General features: G+C 50.7%; 1 protein-coding gene across 2 annotated transcripts in view; it reads right to left on the minus strand.

Annotated features, from left to right (window-relative positions):
- Positions 1 to 24369, minus strand: part of ANO2 (anoctamin 2) — a gene marked incomplete at both ends in the record, with an annotated part of 339298 nt that overhangs the window by 252905 nt on the left and 62024 nt on the right. For both annotated transcript variants that reach the window (XM_081247877.1, XM_081247876.1), the window contains 3 exons: positions 1918 to 1969; positions 4308 to 4362; positions 7660 to 7811. In XM_081247877.1, coding sequence (XP_081104003.1) covers positions 1918 to 1969; positions 4308 to 4362; positions 7660 to 7811 — 259 coding nt within the window. The remainder of the gene's footprint in view (positions 1 to 1917; positions 1970 to 4307; positions 4363 to 7659; positions 7812 to 24369) is intronic.

Genomic DNA, 24369 nt, shown 5'->3' on the forward strand with positions numbered 1-24369 from the left:
GGGGGTCTAAGCCACGGACACAGATAATCACCAAGAAAGACATCAGACTTGATGGGAGTTCCGAGGAGAGAGCATAAAGGGAGACCCTGAGGGGCAGAGGTATTCGGTCTGCGGGTGGGCCCGGGTGAGACGTGGGGAAGGACATCCCAGCAAAGGGAACAGCAGGAGCGCAACCAGAGAGGGCAGCAGTCACATTAACAGGAAGAAAGGCAGGAGAGACGGACAGGGTGAGAGAGGAATGAGATGGAAATGGGCACAGCCAGACGCTGATTTCAAGGTTCTGGGAATCTCTCAGTGGAGGTATCCAGCTGGCCGCTGGCAAGGCTGGTGTGCAATGGGGGAGAGAAGTGGGAAACAGAAATTCACGGCTGCACGACTTCTGTGCAGGGTGAGCGTCAGGAGGCCAAGGGAACGTGGAGAAGACAACCTTGAAAATGGGGGAGGAGGAAGAGGAAGCAAAGAAAGTGTGGTCCAGGAAGGAGAAGCAGGATCCTCCCTGGTCTCCTCGCTGGGTACCCACTATCAGAAGATGGAGGTTCAGTGACAGGGTCTGGAAGGATACAGGAAGACGAAGACGGAGGAAAAAGCCATGCAACGTGGGCAGGACGGAGTCACCCGTGACACCCAAGGGAGCAGTTTTGGTCCAAGCAAGGAGGGTGTGAGTGAATAAAAGGCAGATTACTGGAACCAAGGAGTGAACTGGACTAGAAGTGAGGGTAAATTCCAGAACTTTGATGGAGGCCATGAGAAAACACAAACTACATCCTCAGACCTCTTGATGCCTCTGGTGGTCCTCGGTTACCAGTGCTCCAAGTGAGGGCTTCGGTCCATCCCACGGGGCTGAGGGGCCAACGCATCGCCTCGCTCACTCAGAGTCTCGTCTCATCAGCACCGCGCTCCAGACAAACACCACCACAGAGAAGATTTGATTTTTGAACACTGGAGCGGTATTTAAAATGTTGTCGTGACATGAATACATCAAAGCAGTCATACACGGTCGCCCCCCCGAGAGGGCCCGCACTGCTCTAATGGTGCCGTCACCACACAGCACGTGCTCTGAGTCCCTCTTCAACCCCCTCCCTCAGTCCTCAGGCAGCACATGGACCCCACATAACTCTCCAACGTCAGCTATTATTACTGCCATCGTGGTTATTGTTCCTCAGCTTGACGGCCTACTTTATTCCCTAGACTTGCCTCTGAATGACTCTTTTCAACTAAAAGCTGCCTCAAAAGCCAAAGGTTTGTAACCCCAGGGTATGTTCTGAGTGATGAGTGACCGCAGCCCCTCTGCAAAGAGCATTCCACCTGCAGGGGGATCGTGTGGACAGGACACCGCGCGTGGACCTAAGCTCAGCGCCTGTGTCCCCTCCACCACCCGTCGGCATCCGGACCGCCTGCCTTATACTGCAAGCTCCCAAACACTGAGGGTCCTGCTTCAAACACAAACACCCCCAGGTTCAAAAACCAAACCACAAGGCAAACAGGTTTAGCCAGACAGGTTCAGTGGTGACAAGGATGCTGAACTCAGAAGAGGTACCGCCAGACGAATTCACCCTCTCTGGGAGTCAGTTTCTCTGACATCGAGTGAGGGGCTTGGACTAAAAGGCCTCTAAGATGCCTTTCTTCTTAAAAACAAACAAATTAAAAGCTGCCATGATTTGGGTGGTTATTAAAACCTTTTGGAGACTGTGAAGGGAGAGGAGATGAATTTTCAGGATCAAGTGAAAGGTGTCAGCGAGGATCCAAGGAAAGGAGAGGAAGGACAGAGACCCGGGCTGGAGGTCAGGGGGCAGCCCCAGCCCCATGAGAAATGGGGGCAGGCAGGGCGTCCCCTCCATGCGGGCGTCTGTTTATCTTGTTCTCAGCCTCCCTGGCCCCCCAGCCCGTCAGCACGGCCCCCGGTGGGACGGTCCTCACCCATCACGTTGTTGGCTCGAGAGCAGGTGGTGCGCTTCAGGATCTCGTGTACCTAAAACACATGACAGTTCGGCCGTGAGCGTCTGGGCCACATGGTGCATCCCCAGCCCGGGGTGGGGGATGGGGGGGCAGGGATGGGCAGGCATGTGCCGAGCTCACGGACATTCCAACAAAGCATCTAACCCGTCAGGCACACAGCCCCCGCTTGCCACCCCGCCCCGCAAAATAAAGAAAAGCCTATAAACTGACTGCGGTTACAGGAGGGAAGGGGAGGCCAGACTCACATCCCTCTGGAGGGCCCAGGAGGAAGCCAGGAGGGAAGGCGGGGGGGTCCCTGCCGCTGAGGGGTCCTGAGCGAGCTCCCTGCAGGTCCTGAGGGCCCGTGGGCCCCCTGCAATGGAGCTGTCTCTCAGAGCTGCTTTGGGGACCCATGAAAGCGCTCTGGCAACTAGAAGAGGGCCACCTCCACCTGGTCCTAGGTACTACCACTTCTCTGCCTTTCCCCCGAGTTCTTATCACGCCTCCCCAGCCAGAGCAGGTCCCACACATCCTCAAGACTCCAAGTGTCACAGCGCATCCTGGGCACACGGCAGGCTGCTGCTCGGTGACCGCTGCACCATCAACAGGTCAACGGCCCCGACTGCGGGGCCTGCAGGGACCCTGTCGCTCACTCAGGAGGGCGGGGTGCTGAGAGCACCCCAGCCAAGGAAGCAGGGACCCAGGGCAGAGTAAGCCTGCAGGCCAACTAGTGCCCTCCAAGGGGTCTCAAGCCTGCTCCCGGCTCCAGGAAGGAAGTCGGCGTTGGGACAGACAGCTGCGCTGCCCAGATGCCCACGGGGAAGGGGGCACAGGGAGATGCAGGCAAAGTCCTCAGACCAAAGCCCAGGGCAGAGCAGACCCCAAGACAGAACCCAAGGCCCTTTGCTCCCCCCGTCACAATGTGCGGTGGACTGGGAAAAGGGCAGGAGGGGAAGGAAGAAGCTTCCAGAATGAGAAAAGATGTGTTACTCCATCATCATTCACACTCCCACGTTCCAGCCACAGACCTAGAGGGAGTGGTAAATAACTAACTTCCAGCAGAATGGGGCCCAAGAATGTTTAGTTCACTTCTAATACGATGCAGTATCCAACTGCAATAATAATTAGGAACAGCATTTATATGGCAGCCTATCATTTTACAAGCACTTTGCAATTATCGGGTAATTTCCACAATGCCCTGTAACGTCCCCCCCAGTCGTGGGATCCAAGCTGTGGGGAGAGTTACAGCTTGTAACAGCATCAACTAAAACAATGGGAAGTTTATGCTTTTTACCGTAGGAAGATAAAAGAGATAAAAGAAATCATATGCCCGTGTTAAATCTTCCTAGAACACTAGGCCAAGGGACCTGAGGTGTTTTCTTGCCCATCCTACAAGCAGAGTCAGGGCCGTGTTTTCAGCGTGACTTGGAAACGTTCTGTATCTTCCTCCAATCATCTGCGCCTCCTTACCCTTCTCATCACCCTGCTGACTTGGAAGTCCTCTAGGTATCTAACACTTATTCCTCCTCCTGTTGAAACTTAAGTTCTTTCCTAGGGATCAATGGAAACACACTGCCATGTTTCCACTGTGGCCTAAGTGACCAGCGTTCCTTGGACCCCTTTTTCTCTCTCCTCTTCTGTCCATAGGCTAGATGCTCTCCAGGGGGGGGAGGGGATAAATGGATCAGTGAACAGAGGTGCCCTACAGCTCAGAACTGGGGCCGCAAGGCCCAGGCCCTATGTAGATTTTCACTGGAATCAACCATCCTGCAAAATCCAAAACCTTGACTGCAAAAGACAAAAAGACAGTAGAAGAATGGCTACAGTCACAAATGTTGGCTTCCTATTGAACGGGCTGGTAATTTTGTCCTTGGACAAACTGCCCAGCTTTAGCATTCCCTGTGACCGCAATGCACAGGACTTCTTTGGGAATGAAAGGAAGAAACTCAGCAGCCCAGCAATGAGCCCTCATTTGGACACAAACGATCTGCCTGAATTTTTTTTCAATTCATTGCATCTCAGAGCCTCAGTTTCCTGAACTGTCAAGCAAGGGGGTCATCTGACTAGCTGAAAGTCTCCCCCAGCTCTGACATTCCCTGCTTTTGTGATTCCAAGAAGGGCCTGGGTGGAGAACCATAAAGAGGAGATCCCCCCGCCCCTCAAGCCAAGAGTGAGAAGAGTTGTTGGCTATTTCGATACTGGGATTGGGAAGCTCCTGGACGTTCCTTCCAGTTGCTAGGCAACTCCAAGCAAGGGATGATGGGAGGCAGCAAGGAAGGCGAGAGATGCCCTGCCAAAGGGGATTCAGGCTTCCTCTCCCCCTCCCGAGCCCACCACACCTGGTGAAGCACCTGGTTAACCGGTTTACTTACAATGCGGCTACGGGTAGCATTATCAAAGAAGGTGTCCTTGTCCTGGATGTTGTACCTGGCGATACCAAGAAAGCAGGTCAATTCATTTCATTATCCTTGTCCTGGGACTACCGTCACCCCAGGCCTCTAGAAAGCAACATAGCAAGATGTGTAAGACACACACACACTCACAACATTTACACTCTTTCTGACCCAGTAATTTTGAAAACTTATCATAGAAATGTATCACTGGGAAAATGAATTCAGCAGGAAAAAAAGGTCCATAAATTAAAATGTTCATTACAAACTTACTTATAACAAAGATTATGGAGCTAAGACGCAATTCCAAAACCTAAAGGATAGATTATCATACAGCCATTGAAAATTATAATTATGAAAACTTCAGAAATACTGTAGAAAAAGTTAGACTATCATAGAAAAACATTATACTATGATCCGTTTTAAAAGTGAAAGTATATAAAAAGGATGCCTGTGTGTGGACAAAGACAGTAAAAACACAACAACAGGGAACTCCCTGGCGGTCCTGTGGTTAGGACTCAGCAGTGCCACTGCCGAGAGCCCAGGTTCCATCCCTGGTCAGGGAACTAAGATCCTGCAAGCCGCATTGTGTGGCTGGGAAAAAAAAAAAAAAAAAAAAAAAAACACAACAACAGAAAAGAGTGCAGTTTCAGGATGTTGGGGTTATAACTATTTTTCAAAATTTCATTTAATGTTGTCACTGGTGTCACAGCGATTAGATACCAAACTCCCAATTATGCAAGACCTGTGTCTGTTGTAAACTTCAAATGTTGACCTTTTACTCAAAACACCACCTGTGTGGAATAAAGACGCAGACGCAGAGAATGGACTTGAGGACACAGGGAGGGGGAAGGGTAAGCTGGGACGAAGTGAGAGAGTGGCATGGACATATATACACTACCAAACGTAAAACAGATAGCTAGTGGGAAGCAGCCACAAAGCACAGGGAGATCAGCTCGGTGCTTTGTGACCACCTAGAGGGGTGGGATAGGGAGGGTGGGAGGGAGACACAAGAGGGAGGGAATATGGGGATATACGTATGCATATAGCTGATTCACTTTGTTACACAGCAGAAACTAACACACCATTGTAAAGCAATTATTCTCCAATAAAGATGTTAAAAAAAAAGAAAACACCTGTGTGACTGTCCTTAGGGCACTGTGCTGGAGGGCACACAGACACCCGAACCATGCCCCCGGCCCCCTGGGAGCCCAGCCACTGGGGATGGGTGGGTGGGGGGGGTGTTTCCAAGCAATGGATGCAGAAGAGAATGTGACCACACGCAGACCATTGCTATGAAAGCTCAGAGGATGGAGAGCATATTCTGGCTGGGGCTGAAGAACTGGCCTGGAAGGATCACAGAAGCCGAGTGACTGGAGCCGTGTGGGAGGTGGCAGGTCAGATGCCAGCGCCCGTGTGGAGAAAGGGCCCGGGGAAGGGCAGGTGTGGAGGATGCACAGGGTGCAAAAACAGCCGCCGGCCAGGAGGTCAACGTGCCAATCCCAGTCCAGCCACGTAAGCTTTCATGACCTTGGACAGATCCTGGGCCTTGGTTTCCTCTCCATAATAGAAGGATAGTTATATCTGGACGGCCGCTTCACAGTGGGAGTGTGACACTGTGATTTATAAAAAATATATATTTTGGTCTTCATCCACTGTGCTCACAGCTTCCCAAGCCCTAGGAATTTTCTGAGCCATAAGAGCCATTGAGCGTTTTCTGAGCCATAAGAGCATCTTTTGGTATAGTATTTGGTCTCCTGTCCTCAATTCCTGAAATTGCTTCAGAGACATAAAGGTGACAGGAGTGTTGCGTTATTCGTAACAAGCCCCTTTCAACCACCAGTGAGTTTATGTTAATGAGGTGACTTTTGGAAAGCCGCTAAAGATAGGGCTGGTTGCCAGGGAAACCACCAGGAGTTAGGGTTGGAACTTTCAGTCCTACCCGCTGATTTCCAGGGAGCAGAGTGGGACTGGAGGTTGGATCAATCACCAATGGCCAGTGATTTGATTCAATCACGCCTATGGAATGAAACCTCCATAAAAATCCAAAAAGATGCGGTTTGAAGAGCTTCTGGGTTGGTGAATCAAAACGCCTTCACGCTGAGCCCGAAACTCACGGGGACAGAAGCTCCTTTGTTTGGGACCTCGCCTCATGTATCTCTTCACCTGGCTGTTGATTTGTATCCTTCAACATCCTTTATAATCAACTGGTAATCCAGCGAGTAAACTGGCTTCCTGAGTTCTGTGAGCCACTCTAGCAAATTAGTCGAACGCAAGGAGGGGGTCGTGAGAACCTCTGACTTGTAGCCGGTCGGTCAGAAGCACAGGTCACAACCTGGACTTGCTGAGGCATCTAAAGTGCGGGGCAGTCTTGTGACACTGAGCCCTCAGCCTGAGCAATCTGATGGTATTTCCAGGTAAACCGTGTCAGAATTGAGTTGAATTGTAGGGCACCCAGCTGGTGTCGGAGAATTTCTTGGTGGTGCGGGAAAACCCACACACACATTGGAACTGGTGACCAGAATTGGTACCAGAATCATTAAGGGGTAAAAATTCAATGAGGGAGCATATGCATGTGTACAGAATTGTTATCTAACATGGCAAAGATGGGCAGAGATGGTACCCAATGAATGGCAGAAACACAGCCCATCAATGCCATCTCCTCCAAAAGCACAGATCCTGTATCTTTTCTTCCTTTCCAAGCCCATTCCTTTCCCTCTCTCACTCGATTCTCTGATCACTCTTGATAGCTTCTTATTTTATCATTAGCTCCTAAAACAGAATTAGTGCTTGGCTTCTGCATCTCCCACTTCCCAACCACGACTCCCCCTTCCAAAGGCTTCCCAAAAGGCCATCCCTGAGAAGGAAACTTATTCCCTCCCCTCCTCTGGGTCAGTGAGGGCACGAGCTGGCAGCTGAGAAGACAGACGTCCAGAAGCTTCACCCACCGTCTCTCTGGATTATCACAGAATCTTGAAACCCTGTTAGACTGGGAACAGAGCAGGAGGTAAACAGGTGTCGGACCACTCTGCTCACAGAGTCCCGAAGTTTCTGGCTGTCTGCTCCCTGATTCTCCGTCCATCACACAGAGGGACTGAAATGGCAGGTTTTCCCAGAAGCCACGGGATGAACATTCAGGAGCCACCTGCGATCATCTCGCTCAGGGACAGGGACTGGGAAGGCAGACACAGGGAGTACTCCACCCTGAGAGCAGGCTTCCTCCCCCATCTCCCAGGCACCCGGGCCCTCAGCTCACGAGCTGAGGCCCCAAGGGGTGCTTGATGTCCCTTCCCATCCCCCACACAGCCCCACCCCCCAGAGATCCAATACTCACAGGTACATTTTCTCCCTGGAGAACGGGTAGGAGAGGTTTTTCATCCTGTTGCTACTGTGCTCGGGCACTCGGGGCTTCAGGGGCACACTCAGCTTCTGCAGGAGCTCGTTGAATGCCTTCGCGATGCTGCCTTCTGACTTGATCACGCACGTCTACGGAGGCAAAGCCACGGGTGTGAGAAGGAGGCCGCGTCTGACACTCAGAGGAGAAGGACTCACAGCCAGAGCTGCTGGGGGCTCAGACTCCCCCCGCAGGGGACACTCTGGGGAGAGGACGAGACTGGGGAAGCCAGCAGGAGGGTCCTGCGCTTCCTCCCCTGTTTTCACAAGGCCGTGAACCCCCTCAACTGTTTGTGCGAATGGAGGTGACCAGTGCAGGGAAGGAGGAGCGCGGTGACGAGTCCAGACTTTCTATACATCTTTGTTATATCATCACAGAAAACCTACTGTGTGACCGTCACCATGCTAAGGGCTTTCCTCAAATGAGCTCCAACACACACTGCACCCAGCCAGCTAGATAATATATATTTACTCTCCTGTTATGATGAGGAAATTAAGGCTCAAAAAAGTGAGATGAGTCAACAGAGGTCACACAGATAGCAACTGGGCGACTGCTTGGATCTAACTTGTGTCAACCCAATCCCAAGTCTGTACTCTACAACCAGACCACGCCCCTACGTGATGATCCAGCATCACTTCTCTTGTGCTCTTCTTAGGAGACATCTGATAAATGAGTCTGCTTTCAAAGTACTAAGCATCTAGTGAGTACCTGCCTTGAGTAAAGCACCGCGTCAGTACCAAGATAATCACTGGTATTTATAGTACCTATGGTTTATCATAGCGTACAGAGTGCGTCTGCATACACGATAGCTTCTGGTCTTTCTAACTGACGGATGTTGTCATCGAGACACAGAGGTTGTACTTGTCATAGCAAAGCTCTGGTGGCTTAACAATGGCCACAGATTTTTTTCTCCATACAACTTCTCCATTCAAGAGGTGGCATCTCTGTTTCCACCCCCTTAAGTCTGGATGGGCCCTGGGGCTGCCTGACCAGTGCAGCAGAAGGGACACTATGCCAGTTCCACCCTTTAAGAAGATGGGCGGCTCCTGCCTTGGTCTTCCTTGGTCTCTGGAAGCTCTGAGCCGCCTGCAGGAAGTCTGAGGAGACACGTGGAGAGGGCTCAGACAGGGAAAGGACGAGGTTGAGCCCAACCTTCCGCCTGCCCTGCCAAGCATCAGGCGTGTGAGGGAGGCTTTCTTGGACATTCCTGTCCAGCCCAACCCCAAGCCAGATACCACCAAATGACCCCAGTCAACACCACGTGGAGAAGAATCACCCCGTCTAGCTCTGCTCAAGATACTGAGCAAAAATTCGTAAGACAGAATAAAATGGCTGTGTCTTACTGACTAAGCTGGGGCTAGTTTGTCCTGCTGCAGTAGATGACCAGAATAAGAGCCACATCCAGATCCTCCGACTTGAAAGCCGGCTGTGTTCTCTATCAAGATATCCTTAAGATGCTTAAATCTAGAGAGGCTGTAAAACATGTACAAGACACTTGTAATATCGATGGAGATAAATGCCACAAAAGACACTCAAAATGCTTTGAGGGCTCAAAGAAAGGAGACAGCACATCCAGCTGAAGAATCAGCAAAGTGCTTCCTAAGGAGAGCAGCATTTCCGTTGGGACCTGAACAGAAAGGTAACCTTCTTTTGTTTTTCTGTTCTTTAATAAAATCATGATAATCAGTGGGAAGGGGGAGAACCTCCCCAATCTAACAACCGAAACACAAGCCCGGTTTATTTATTTCTTCTGACACACTTTTCTATGCATTTTGACTTAATTTCAATCACAAAATTAACACAGTTCTAGTAAACAAAGAAACCAAAACCAGGGACTTCCCTGGCGGTCCAGTGGTTAAGTCTCCACACTTCCACTGCAGGGGGCATGGGTTCAATCCCTGGCCAGGGAACTAAGATCCCACATGCCATGCGGTGTGGCCAAAAAAAAAAAAAAAAAAAAAGGGACCAAAACCAAAAAGTATATTAACTAACGTTAACAGCTTCCTTTCACTTCCAATCCCATCCCATCCTCCACTCCAGAGGAAATCTCCATTCACAATTTGGAGTATGTTTTATACTGACTCTCTCCATACATATTATATGGAACTGAATCCCTTTCCAAACACACCTGTGATCATACTTCACAGGTACGATGGTATAATTCTACAATTTGCTTTTCTCATTTAGCAATATATCCCGAGTACATGTCTTTCCAAGTCAGTCCACGTAGAACTACCTTCATGAAGGCACCATATGACACAGTGGGTACGAGTTCTAATTTGTTTAGTCACTTCCCTAGTGATGGGCATTTATTTTAGTCTCTACACGTGTTTCATCTTCTTTGATCATACTTCTATTAACCTCACCTTATACATACTTTTAATGAATAAGGCTCTAACAGATATCAGCAAAGACATTCCAAGCCAACCAAAAAAGTAAAAAAGCTCAAGCTGGATTTAAGAAGGGTTTACAGCCTGGTTCTTTGGTGCTCGGGTTCTGATGGGGGAATCGTGACGGTTCACGGCAGAAAGGCACATGGAGACCAGTGCATGGAGATCCCGCCGCACGAGGCAACGGGAAGTCAGTGAAGGGTGTGAACAAGGAAAACATCAGAGCTGTGGATCAAGAAATTCATCAGGCGGGGTTCTGCACAGAGAAGGAGCCAGCCTTCTGAAACGAGGGGACCGTTTACTTCTGGGAGCACAGACCATTTCTAAGCATCTCCTATGCACCTGGCTTGATGTACATCAGCACTGATCTTAAAGACGTGCCTCTAAAAACCGAGAGGGATTAAGAACCTCAGTCAAGATCACACAGAGAGTGTCATCCAGTGCTGGAGCCTCGGAACCTCGTAGCAGAGCCTGCGACCTTGGCTGCTTCACTCTACTCTTCCTCTGCCACGACGTGAGTCATCGTCGGGGGAAAAACAGTGCAACTTACCCTACGGCCCCTACTGTCATACAGCTCTTGACCCTCCTGCCATCGGTCACTTAGATGCAAAGAGCTCACCTCTGGGGCATCCTTGGGCCTGGAGGGATAGGGGCAGAAAGATGACCCCTTCACCGTGCCCCAACACATCTCATAGGTCATTCAGGGCAGGTTCCAAGCGGCCACGTGTCCTGCGGCGTGTTCACCACACCCGTAACCATGCGTCTGTAAAGGGCGTGTGCGTGGCAATTCAAGTTTCAGAGCAGGAGGGAAGCTGGCTGGCTCTGCATCCTAGATGCCTCGGAACGACAGACTTGGACCGACCGAGGGTGTTTCTCCTTTGTCCACTTCTCCTCATGTCCACCTCTCGTTTCCTAGTCTAAGGAGGCTTCAACTACAGCAATAACGGGCTTGCCACCTCTCTTGCTTAGGGCTGCCAGATTTAACAAATCAAAATGCAAGAAGTCCCGTTAAATGTGAATTTGAGGTAAACAATAAATTTTAACTTTTAAGGAAACAATATTTTCATTAAAAAAGACAACTGGAGGGCATACTCACATAAAAAAATTATACTAGAGCCACAATAATTTTTTTGTATAAGTATATCCGCTGCAGTATTTAGGACATACTTATGTGGATACTAAAGAAAGTATTCATTGTTTATTTGAACTCTGGATTTAACTAGGCAATGCTGTATTTTATCTGGCAACCCTACTTTTGTCCACCTCTAATTCGGTCTCCACGTTGGAGCCAGAGTGACGTTTCTGAAGCAAAAATCTGATCATGTCACCTCCCTGCGGAAAAGTCTACAACCATTACCCACTGCTCTTATGATAAAAACCAAAATTCTCCACACAGCCTGGGGGGTCCTGTAGAAGTCTCCACCTTTTCCTTGCCCCACAGTCCCCTGCTCACTGCACCCAGCCACCAGCCTCGGGCAGTATTTTTAGTACTCTATACCCCTCGCCTTCTCCCTCCCCCTCACCAACCTCTGTTCACACTTGAGTTCTCACTCCATTGTCACTTCCTGGGGGAAGTCTCTCCTGGCTTCCAGACAAGGTCAAGTCCCATCTTCACAGCATTTCGGGGGCCCAAATTCCTCTCCCTCACAGCACTTATGGTAGTTGTGATTTTACATTTATTTGAATGATTATTTGATTCATGTCCAGCCTCCCCACCAAACAATCTCCACGAAGGCAGGACACTGTGCAAACCATCCCCTATGGTTAAACGAACGAACGAAGGATAAATCTCTGGGGACCCAGCATTGATGACAGCAGGTGCTGCCACTGCAGGAGCCCAGGCCGGGGACAGAACAGTCGTCGGGCAACAGGCCCTGGTAGAAGGAAACCAGGATGGGGAATAAAGCCACAGCCCAAAGCCACTGGCCGGCCGAGAGGTCTCCCGGCCTGTCGGCACCAGCTGCAAGGGCGTGCGGGGTTGCCCGGGCCCGGCAGAGGCCAGGAGGGCCTGTATTCAGTCCATGCGGATTAACAACCAGCACCTGCCCCAGGGCCTTGTCCTGGAAGACAGTTAGCTGAGCACCTCCGAGATGGTCTTGAACCTTCTCTTAGCAGTGGGTCTGGCCGAGCTCCCTAGAGAATCGGGCCAAGGGGAACGGGGTCTGTGGCATGTTTTTGGAGGGACCAGGAATGGGACCAGGATAAATTCTGACTGTTCCTTGATGGGGGGAGGGGTGCTCCTAAGTCCTACAAATAGCATCATTTACCTCCAGGAAAAATATAAACGGTGCAAAAGTCCCAGAGTCCCACCAGAACCGTCAAGGCGACCTCCACCCCACAGCCCTGATGGAGGCCCTACACACACACCCGGGCTGACACACGGCCCATGCCCACAGTCAAACACGGCGGGTGGCCCCATGCACGCTACCATGGATGCTAAGTTTGGAGGACAAAGGACCTGCTTCCTGCCGCTGTGCCTCTGCACGTGTCGTACCTATTCCTAGAACGTCTCCCCTCCCTCTCCACCTGAATTACCCTCCTTCTCCTCCGCTGGGCTCAAGTACCAGCTTTCCCAGGAAGCCCTCTTTAGCCACTCGCCTGCTGTCATGCTTCCTTAGCATTCTGTGAACGAATACCTGTGTCATAACGTTTGCCACACTCATCTCTAACTCATGGTTCACGCGTCTGTCTCCCCAGCAGACTGTGGGCATCTGGGGAGCAGGGAGCATGCCCTGTGCACACAGGAGGAGCACACTAATGTCTACGGAGTGAATGACCTGGGTCCTGGTCCTTTCTGATGCTAACGAGCTGTGTGACTCTGGGCAAGTGGCTCTCCCTCTCAGATTCTTCATCTCTAAAGAGAGAATTGGGGAACTTCCACTTCCCACTAGGATGGAGTAATAGGGACCAGATTTACCCTACCTGAACCAACCAAAACACCCAGAGGAAAAAAAAAACATGAAATAATGGTTGCTGTGGTCAGAATGTTTGTGTTCCTGCAAAATTCATAGCCTGAATCCTGATGCCCAGCGTGATGGCTATTGGACAGTGGGGCCTTTGGGAGGTGATTAGGTCATGAGGGTGGTGCCCTTGTGAATGCAATTGGTGCCCTTATAAAAGAGACCCCAGAGAGCTCCCAGCCCCTTCCGCCATGTGAGGACACAGCAAGAAAGTGCCAGCTATGAACCAGGAAGGGGGCTCTCACCCAACCAGACTGGTACCCTGGTCTCAGACTTCCAGCCTCCAGAAGAACTGTGAGAAGTTCTGTTGTGTCCAAGCCTCCCTAGTCTGTGGTATTTTGTTAGAGCAGCCCAAATAGACTAAGAAAGCAGTTTTCAAGAAACTGGACATTGAGCAGTAACAAGTTCCTGAGAGACAGGAAATGAAAATGGTGACTCCTGGGATCGCTCTAGCTCACTGCCTAGAGAGAGGTACAGGGCTGAGGGGCAGGAAGGGGAAAACAGGTGGAGGCCCATACACTCCCTGGTCTGAGGAGCCTTGGCGGTAGGTCTGGGGAGACCAGGGCAACCAGAGCTCCCAGGACAGCGCAGCCAAGGGGACAGAGCTTCATGAAGAATCCTACAGACAGTCCTCCTGGAGCCCTGGGCAGCGGGGTGTGAGGAAGCTACAGGGCGCTGGAGAAAGCCCATCTGCAAGGGTTGGGAACAGCCCCTCTCCCCACCAGCCAGGATGGAAAGCTCACCATTCGAGGGGTGCTGGGTAGAGTCCTGGGGTCCACTCACCAGTGGGGATATTAGCCCGAGGCTGAGCCCCGCTCCAGACCCACCTCTCAAATCATAAAAGACAGAACTTGACTAAATGGCTTTGAAAGTACCATCCAAGTGTAACCTTCTTTGGTTTTAGACATTTAACGAAAAAGACACATTCATTCTCAGCACAGACACGTCTGGGCACCTCCTGGGTGCCAGGCGCTGAGCCTGGGGGTGGACTGGTTGCTTGTGCCAGAAGCTGAAGAAGCATGGCGATGAGGATGACCCCTCCACACGCAGGATGCTCACCCTGGAATCCCACAGGCTCCATGTCACCAGGGTCCAGAAGACTCGGCAAGCCAGGCCCACCCAGCAGTGTTATCCTCGCTATGTGACAGACAGGGAAACTGAGACTCAGAGGGGCAGGGAATTGCCAGCGTCAGGGGTGAAACCAGGCCTTGGAACCCAGGCTTCCTGACTCCCCTATCCAGGCTCTCTTCTTAAACCTCGGATCCTTGGAAGGGCTGCGTGGTCCCCAAAGAAGGCAGAAGGCTCCCTCTCGGCCTGCACCAAGCTCGGCGGCCTGGCTCTTCCCCCGCGTTCCACAGGGTCCACGAAAGGCGCCCCCATCCTCTTTGGTATCGTTAATACAACCAGCAGAAGCATCGTTATTACTGTTGTTCTTGGACAGTGGAGAATGAGGAACATCCTCAGAAATGGCAAGACACATGTTCACCAGCTGTTCCCCATTACACCCTCCCCGGGTACACGATACGCCTTTCATGTGCTTAAAATCATAAATAATTTTTAAAGTATGTTGCTCTTATTTTTTATTCCAGGGCTCAAATGTGGTTCTCATAAAAGTCCACTTTGGCCTCATTGTCACAAGCTAAGAGGTTTACTGAAAGGCCTTCTTTTCTTCTTTCTTCCCCCGTCTCCCTCAGCCTCTCCCCTCCAGAGGGGCACGGCAGTGTGGTCTCAGGGCTAATTTGTTTCCTTCCTGCATCGGAATCACGTTCCTTCCCAGGATGCAAGGAACTGAGGCTGTAGTGATTGTCTATCATGGACAGGTACGGGCTGCTGTCCCCATTTTACAGGTAAAGAAACAGGCATGGAAAGTTTTACTAGCGTACCCGATGTCATGCAAACACTAGGAGATTCAATGACCACCCCCCAAAGATCAAGGGGAGGGAATAACCATATGAGATCTAAATAAAATAATCTTGATTATCCATGAGTCCCTCATCTGCAGTGATCTAAGAGGGCCTCTCTCTGCAACTCGTAGGAAAAGTCAGCAGGAAAAGCAGCAACCAGGCGTAAAGGTGGAGAGCAAGCCCAGCTGTGAGCACGTGTGTCTGCTTACACCCCACGGCCCAACAGACACTAACCCAGACTGTCTTCCCCTTTCAATGTTTCTGTGCTTTCCTCTGCACCTCTGGTCACTGGGTAACAGAGGGTTGACCGAGCGGAAGATGATCACCTGCTCACCTTTCATTTCAAAAGGCTCAGATACACAGGGAAGCCAAACAGTGTGGAAGGTGCCTCTGCAAGCTGGACCGGGGTGGACGCCTCCGGACTAAAGAAGTTATGAGGAAGAGAAGCTAACGATGCAGCAGAAGAGGCCCGCTGTTCTCACGCCCCGTTGGCGCCTGAGGGGACAGGCAGAGGGAGGGAGGCACGCAGACGTGCATGCACCGAACCCGGATCGGAGGAGCTCCGTGCACAAGCCCAGTTACCCACGCGAGCGAGTGTTAAACCACCCACCCATCCAAATGCAAGCAGCACCAGGAGCCACGAAGCTCAGCTGCAAACTGGAGCCCAAAGGAGCCTCTGTGGGCGCACCAAGAACAGGAGCTCATCAGCCCCTCCATCCCCCACCAGTGCCTACGGGTCAATTTCCCATCCACGGCCTCGCCGAATGCAGCCAGTGACATAGTCACAAGATGCACATTCTCCAAGGTCTGACTCTGGATTCACTTATGGCTTTTAATTCTGTTTCAATATGTCCTCTACACATGAATGAATGTTTGCTGACTTTTAAAATGTGGGAGAACTCCCAGCTACTTACAGGGCTGACAAACAAGCCCCCTTCTGAGCCATGCCTCCTGCCTCCTTCCAGAAGCTCGGCCGTCACCCCGCCCTACCCACCGCCCGCAGTCTCCACGCCGCGCGCACTGGCCTCGCCTCCTCCCGGTTCCCCGCACGGGCTGGGGTTTTCTTACCTTGGGGCTGGAGGACATGCCCTTCCCTAGCCCAGAAAGGTTCTCACCTGCCCCCCAACCTGGTAAACTCCTACCCAGCCCTCTGGTCTCAGTTCAGATGGCCCCTTCTTGCACCCTGGCCCCCATCAAAATTGGTCTCCTCTGGTTGGCTCTTTGTCTGACCTGCTCTTTTTCTTCTGTTGGTGCCTCCAAGCTCATCAACAGCTACCTGACTTCTGAATCCTCCCCACGCCGAAGCCACATGGGGCCAGGACCAGTTGCAGTCACCACTGCATCACCTGCCATCAGCAGAGTATCTCAGACATAGTGATACTCAATAACTATTCACTGTGTGGATGGATGGATAGATGGATGGATGGATAGATGGATGGATGGATGGGTGGATGAAAAATGTGACCTTTCAAAGGGCTAGGACCCCTTATACACAGCCATTCCGGGTACAATTACACTCTTCCTAAATGCTTTTGGTAACTGAAGGGGCTACTGAGGACCCAGATCAGGGACGGCCGCTATGGTACATGTACCATGGTGCTATCTCCCCCGACCTTACAGACAGCCCTGAGGGATCACGGCACTCCTTCCAATGCCCTTGGATGGAGCTTCAGAACCCATCTCGGCATCACTCTCCAGTAAGCCACCACCGATGAATCAGGCCTGGTACGTGTGATCCATTTGTTCATTCATTAACAAATACTGATTTAGTGCTTGCTCTGTACCAGGCCCTGTTCTAGGTGCTGCCGACAGGGCGAAACCCCCCTGCCCTCCTGGAGCTTCCAGTGTAGTGCCGATGGGGACAATAAAACAAAGATACAAATATGCTACTCAGTACCCAGCAGCGCTGAGTGTTAGAAAGAAAACAACAAGAGGAGGAAGATCGAGAGAGACAGGGTCCACTTCACACAGGGCGGTCGGGGATGTCTGTCCAGGCAGAGACCCCGCTGTGGTGGGACAAGGCGTCCTGCACTACCTGGAGGTCCCCAGGCAGAGGGAAGGGCAAGCAAAAGGCCCTGAGAGGGAAACAGGCTTGGTATTTTTGGAGGATCGGTGTGCCTGGGGCGGAGTGCCGAAGTGGGCAGTGGTGGGAAGTTCCTTTCTGTGTCAGAGGTGACAGACACGGCATCCATTTAGAGGCCCTGCGGAGACAGCATCATTCCCGGCCCCTCTCCGACCAGTAGCCCTTTAATACCCATGGCAGGGGTCACACGACACCCTCGGGTTCCGGCCTGTCCCCGCACAGGACAGCTCTAGTCCACGATGGCACTCTTTGACTGTGCACCCTGTCCCCATTCTTGGGGCTCTGATCACTGTAAGCTGGTAAACGCTTACCAACCACCTGGGTGTGGAGGGTCGAGTGGCTGATTTGCAACCTTCGCTGGTTTGCGTGGTGTAAGTACGCCCACCGTGGCCAATTTCAATCACCAATGGTGCAAAGACCAGCTTGCAAAGTTTCTGAAAATGTACCAGATCTCAAGAGCCGTTATGCACCAGCACAGCACTGAGGCCAGCTCTTCCTGGGTAAGAAGAATTCTGCTGTGAGCTCCAGGTACCAGAAGCTGACTGCCTCCTCCTCCTGTCTCCCTCTCTCCTCCCGCAGGCCCCTCCCATCCACCCCCAGAGGCAGCCACGGCCAAGCCAGGCCGCCCACTCCCACATGCTGGCTTACCACCGTTGTCCTGGCAGGATTATGAGTAGCTCTCTCATCCTCAGAAGGGCCCAACATTGGATGACAAATTCTATCCACTGCCCTCTGCTCTCAGCGCCACCCGCACAGGGTCCAGGTCCCAGGGTCCCAGCCAGCCCATCTGGCAGGAGCTGCCCCAGTTCAGCTGGACATGACTTGAGGCTTTCAAAGAGAAAAGCACCACTTCTCTTTCCATTTTTTTCAATCATGAGCCTAAAAACAAGTTAATTTTTAAAAATTCAAGTTCATTTCCCATTACACGTTTTCCTATTTTGGGCATCACTGTCTGTGAGCCCTGAGTCGGGCCTGTCTGCTAACAGCCCGTGGCCTGCGGTCTTGCCAGGCCTGAGTGCGTGCCCGCAAGTTGGCCAGGAGCCATCTCAGGTTCCGCAGGGATACAAGGGCATGGAGGTGGCACCGATTCATTTTTTTCTGAATTTTGAAGATGAGAAGCATTACAGAAAACAAAAAAGTATAAGTCAGAGTGTTCTGTGCTCTTTCCAGCCTATCTAAACGGCAATCAAAGAGCAGGCGCCAAAAAGCCCATGAAGATATCAAATATAAACCCAACCCTCTCGGCTCCACTGCTATTAAAAACAAATGCTTGGGGACCGGCAGTGACAGCAAGGGGAGGTCCCACCCAGAACTGACCAGTGTGAACAGCTACAGCTCTGGTTCACGCCAGCCTAGGATTACTGCACAGTACATTCTACAGACCACTGGTTCCCTAAGATATTAACAGGCATTCAGCAGGAAGAGGGCTGAACAAAGTTGAACCATTTCCTTTACTGCAGGGTTTTTAGAACTTTTAATTGGTCAAATAAATTTTAATATTTAGTGTTTCTACAGTTTGTTAGACCATGGAAAATTTTTTAAACAAAAGGCTATCATTCTACAGTAATACACTTTGAGACCATGCCACCTCCAGCCCAGGTATAGCTTCTTCACTAAAGTGAGAGGGTAGGAGCATGGCTTTGGAGTCAGACAAAGTGAGTTTGAGTCCTCCATCTACCTCCTTGAAGCTGTGTGACCTCAGATAAGTTTATTAAACTCTCTGAGCCTCAGTTTCCTCATCTATAAAATGGGGCTAAAGCTAATACTGCTGTGAGGATAAAAACAAATAATGCACGTAAGGTTCTTAGCAAAGCACACAGCACATAGGAAGCATTAGCTATATTTAATTCATTTCATTTAATTATCTATTTACTCAATTCATTTAATTATCTATTTATCAACTTGTATCTATGGTTACAAGATTTTTCATTTTCAGATATTTTGTTCTGACTGATCACAGACTGATCATCGAGCGTGGCTTTATGAACCTTTCTCCTCAGAGTCAAAGGTAAGAATTATGAAATGTTTCAAGCTTTAAACATGCTAACACCCTTATTTACAGATACCTCTTACCAAGGCAGAAGTTTTCACTTAAACCAACAATCATCCTTAGAAACAGAACTATAAATGGAAAAACAGTTGTGCACTGAATAAGCAGCTCTTCTTAGCCACAGTGAGTGTCCTTCCACAATCCGTGCTAAATTGAGCCTCGCCTAGACTCTCCAATCTCATCAAAGCAGGACGGAATGTGAGACATCCAAGGAGATGCAGAAGGACGCTTGTACAAAGACTCCTCTCAACACCCTCAAAACCCAGCATCAAGAAGTGAGCAAGCCTGGGCTTCCCAGGTGGCGCAGTGGTTGAGAATCCGCCTGCCGATGCAGGGGACACGGGTTCGTGCCCCAGTCCGGGAAGATCCCACATGCCGCGGAGCGGCTGGGCCCGTGAGCCATGGCCGCTGAGCCTGCGCATCCGGAGCCTGTGCTCCGCAACGGGAGAGGCCACAGCAGTGGAGAGGCCCGTGTACCGCAAAAAAAAAAAAAAAATTAGAAGATGCAAAGTGGATTCTTGGGATGCAGAGCAAGCCAACAAGCCTATCAGAGAACCAGGTCTAGGACTGTCTACTTATTGTTCTCCTGCCCAGGGGAACGCTGTAATAGTTTCCTACGGCTGCCATAACAAAATGTCACAAACTGGGTGGCTTCAAACAACAGAAGTTTACTTTCTCACAGTCATGAAAGCCACAAGTCTGAAATCAAGATCTCGGCAGGGCTACGTTCCCTCCAAAGGCTCTAAGGGAGAACGCCTCCTTGCCTCTTCCCGCCTCTGATGGCCACAGGCACTCCTCGGCTCAAGGCCACATCTCTCCAGTCTCTGCCTCTGTCTTCACATGGCCTTCTCCCCCGTGTCTGTGTGTCTCAAATCTCTTTCTCTTATTACAACACCTGTCACTGGAATCGAGTCCCCCCACTAAGTCCAGGATGATCTCTTCTCGGGATCCTTAACTAATTGTATCTGTGAAGGCCCTTTTTCCAAATAAGATCAAATTCACAAATTCCAGGCTTAGGACTGTGACATGTCTTTTCTGGACACCACTACTCAACCCACTACAAAGAGGATTACAGACCTTAAAAGTACAAGCCTTGGGCTTCCCTGTTGGCACAGTGGTTAAGAATCTGCCTGCCAATGCAGGCGACACAGGTTCAAGCCCTGGTCCAGGAAGATCCCATATGCTGCAGAGCAACTAAGCCCGTGTGCCACAATGACTGAGCCTGTGCTCCAGAGCCTGCGAGCCACAACTACTGAGCCCACGTGCCACAACTACTGAAGCCCGTGCGCCTAGAGCCCGTGCTCCGCAACAAGAGAAGCCACTGCAATGAGAAGCCCGTGCAACGGAAAGAAGAGTAGCCCCCGCTCACTGCAGTTAGAGAAAGCCCGCACGCAGCAACAAAGACCCAAAACAGCCAAAAAATAATTTAATTTAATTTAAAAAAGTACAAGCCTTGCAATGGCTAATTTCACGTGTCAACTTGACTGGGCCACAGGGATGCCTAGACATTGGGTTGAACGTTCTTTTGGGTGTGTCTTTGAGGGTGTTTTCCGATGAGATTACCATCTGAGTGGGTAGACTGAATGAAAAAGACAGCCCTCTGCAATGTGGGTGGGCCTCATCCAATGCGTTGAAGACATGAACACAATAAAAAGCCTCACCTTCCTCCAAGAGGGGACTCCTTCTGCCTGCTGACCTGGACATCAGCCTTTCCCTGCCTTCAGATTCAAACTGAAACACTGGCTCTTCTTGGGCTCGAGCCTACTGGCATTTGGACTGGAACTTACACCATCAGCTCTCCTGGGGCTCCACCTTTGCCAGCAGCAGACCATGGGACCTCCCAGCCTGCATACTCTCCTGGGCCAATTCCTCATAATAAATATATATATATATATATATATATATATATCTAAAATATATGTACATACACATATCCTGTTAGTTCTGTTTCTCTAGAGAAACCTTACTAATCCAAGCCTCACATCTGGATAACTGAGAAGGCAGAGGTGCTCGGGTCCTGGCTGGCTGAGCGGCCCCTGAAGCTGGGTGGACACCAGAATCTGGGGGAGGGTCTTCCCGTGCAACTTTTGCAGAAGTCATGGTTACCAGATCAGAATGTCTAGAAAGCCAGTAATAGGTTACTGAGAACAACTTCCAATAATTTACAAAGCTTAATGGAATTAATGTTTTCCTCCTAAGGGGCCACTCGAGCTAACTAAAATGTCACGTTTCTCTGCTTTTTAACTGGAATTATATTAGTCCAACGTGGTAATACTGATTTTCTCACACTCATCAGAAAATGCTTAACGGCAGTTCTATATGTTTTCAGTTCATGGAAATGAGAAGATGAATTATTCCTTAATAAATGCAGTTTAGTAGATTAAAAAAAAAGATTTCAAAACATGGATTCCACGGAGAGAATTAAAGCCTGAATGGCATTTCTGCTCTAACCTTTATCCCTGAATTGAGTTAGCGCAGCAGAAATCTACCTACATAACTTGGTAGTACAACCTTTCCTGAACTACAGTTAAACATGACATCCTCAGTTTCTACCCAGAATCAATTTAAGAAATGGCCATAGGAAGAACATTCCAGCACCTTATAAAAAACTCACATTTACTGAAAATATGTCCCTTATATTGTTCGTGTCCTTTACATAAAATTATGCTTTAGCAACAGGAAAAAGTTTGCCTCCTTTCACCAAACAGATGCTTATTTCTGCAGATTATGTAAATCCTAGTCCTTTCTGCCTTGGCTACCAGGAAGCTCAGAATGTATTTGTCTCACTTGCATCCATCACCCTTATTTTCTTATTTCTACAATCATTATTTCCCCTGCACTTCCCACGTCCCCCCAAATTAATTATTCTTTTTTATTTGTCCCCTTTCAAAATGATCCATTTGTATTTATGCTTTTGGTCGTAATCCATCTCAAGTCCTGTTTGGGGAAATAGGCTGAGATGTGAATCACATAACCCAGATTCGTGGAGGGAGAGCAAGGGGTGGAGCTCAAGGTCTCCACTTGTCCCACCGGCTGTCTGTCCTTTGAAACGGGCGCCTTCGAGCTCTCGCCTCTGTGCCATGGGGCCTGAGCAATCTTCCTGTTGGCTTTCCCCGTGACCGCACTGCAGACCTCGCACATGGAGCCATTATGTTTACCGATGCCCCAAGGACCCACGCTCTAAGAAACAGGAGTCCTCCAGCACGCAGTCCAGAGGCCACCTATTCCTGCCTCTACAGCGAGTCCCCATCTGGGCCGCTGGCTGCCTGGGCAGATTTCAGGAACTGGACCCAACACTGCAAATGCTGCTGGGGAGAGAACTAGCAGGGAGAAGCAGTGTCGATCCGGTGCCAGCTGTGCACCCTACACACGTCACACGCGAATGACGATACCGAAAACAGCAGTAAGACAGGCTACGCCTCTGTGATAGGCCTCCGAATACATGGTCCCTTCTCCTTACGGCAGCCCTCCACGGCTCTCATTAGTCCTGTCTGGGAGATGAGGGGAGCTCTGAGCCTGCGTTCCTATAAAGGTACCACCGGCTGGAGGTGAACAGCATCTACACGCATGCGAAGAACTCGTAAGCTAAAGTCCTTACAGGCTCCTGGGGACAGCAAACGTGACCCCTGTAATATCAATCATTCTATCAACAAAGCAACGAAAACTTTGACAGACTGGACGAAAGCGATTTGCACCCATCCCAGGCATGTCCTTTCCTCCGAAATTAGTGGCCTCTGGCTGGCTGAACACGCTTTCGTTAATGTGACCAGAACGGACTCTGTTACCTCGTCCTCATCAGTTCTCCCGGAGGCGGGGTGCTCATTCGTATATATAAAAAAGTCAGTGATAAATCAACATAGATATTGACCACCTTGGTAAAGAACAGAGGTGAGAAAGCATCCATTTCAAACCGTCCCAGGTTGCTCAGGCCAGGCCTTCCTGCCCCCTTCCTGTGCAAGGATGCCGAGTGTCCCTCACAAAATACTGGCTCTTCTGTTGTTGTTTTTGGAAAACAAAGCCTTCCTTCCCAGACTCCCCCCCCCCACCCACCCCATGGTTAATATCTGTGCTCAGGACTCCGTGTCCCTGGACGCATTACTAAGGATTCATCCAGGTTGGAGATCTTATGTTGTGATTTCCTCCCCATCTTCCCGGTCTCTCGGGACCCTGCTGAGTTATGATCCAAACCTCCATCGGCCTCCATCAGCCCGGAGGATGCTGACTGACGCCACCCCATGCCTCAGTCTTGCTCCCCGCCCGCCCCTGACGCCAGGACCTGGCTGTCTGCAAATGTGGTTTACTCTCATCGTAGTCACTTCCCAAGCCCATTAAAAAGAGGGGAGGGCCTCCCTGGTGGCGCAGTGGTTGAGAGTCCGCCTGCCGATGCAGGGGATACGGGTTCGTGCCCCGGTCTGGGAGGATCCCATATGCCGCGGAGCGGCTGGGCCCGTGAGCCATGGCCGCTGGGCCTGCGCATCCGGAGCCTGTGCTCCGCAACGGGAGAGGCCACAACAGTGAGAGGCCCGCGTACCACAAAAAAAAAAAAAAAAAAAAAAAAAAAAAAAAGAGGGGAAAACGCCACTGGACTCAGCGCTAGCCCTGCAGACGGCCCCATCTCGTCCTCACCACCATGCTCCTTTCTCACCCCAGGAACTGGGTCTCACCCACCCCTGGAATCGGCATCCCACTCACCCGGCATACCCAGTTATATCCCCCTCTTGTGGTTACGACACCCCCTGGGAGGTCAATTACAAGCCGCTGCATTCTGTGACTACAAAGGAGATCTGGGGCCCTGCGGCTGAGCCCGCAGAGGATGCCAGAACGGTCCACCTGTGTGGAGTCCGGGGCCTAGACACTACGGTGAAAAGTTCCTTCTGATACATCTGATGCTCATCAGGGCCACCACCTGGCTTTGCTCCCTGGACCGGCATTCTCCCAGACAGAATCTGTGCTGTGCTAATGGGCTGCTACTTGACACAGTATTTAATCTGTGCTGGGATGTCTGGGTGTGTGCCTTCTTCCTGTTGTGCCCTTGGCTGGAGACTCTGAGGGCTCTGATGGTTTCTGAGCCCTTCAGGGTCTCTCCATGGACTCCCTTCCTCTGGGAGCTCCATCAGTGTTGGCTGCCTATTCCGTCAGGAGGGAAGGTGACTGGGGAACTAGGAATTGAGAATACGCATATAAATGTCTGAGAACACAGACACGGTAGTAAACTCCTGTGTTTCCATAGCACTAGTCAAGAACTGGATTCTTACAACAACCT

This window comes from Mesoplodon bidens (assembly GCF_964165515.1).
Source record: "Mesoplodon bidens genome assembly, chromosome: 11".
NCBI lineage: Eukaryota > Metazoa > Chordata > Mammalia > Artiodactyla > Ziphiidae > Mesoplodon > Mesoplodon bidens.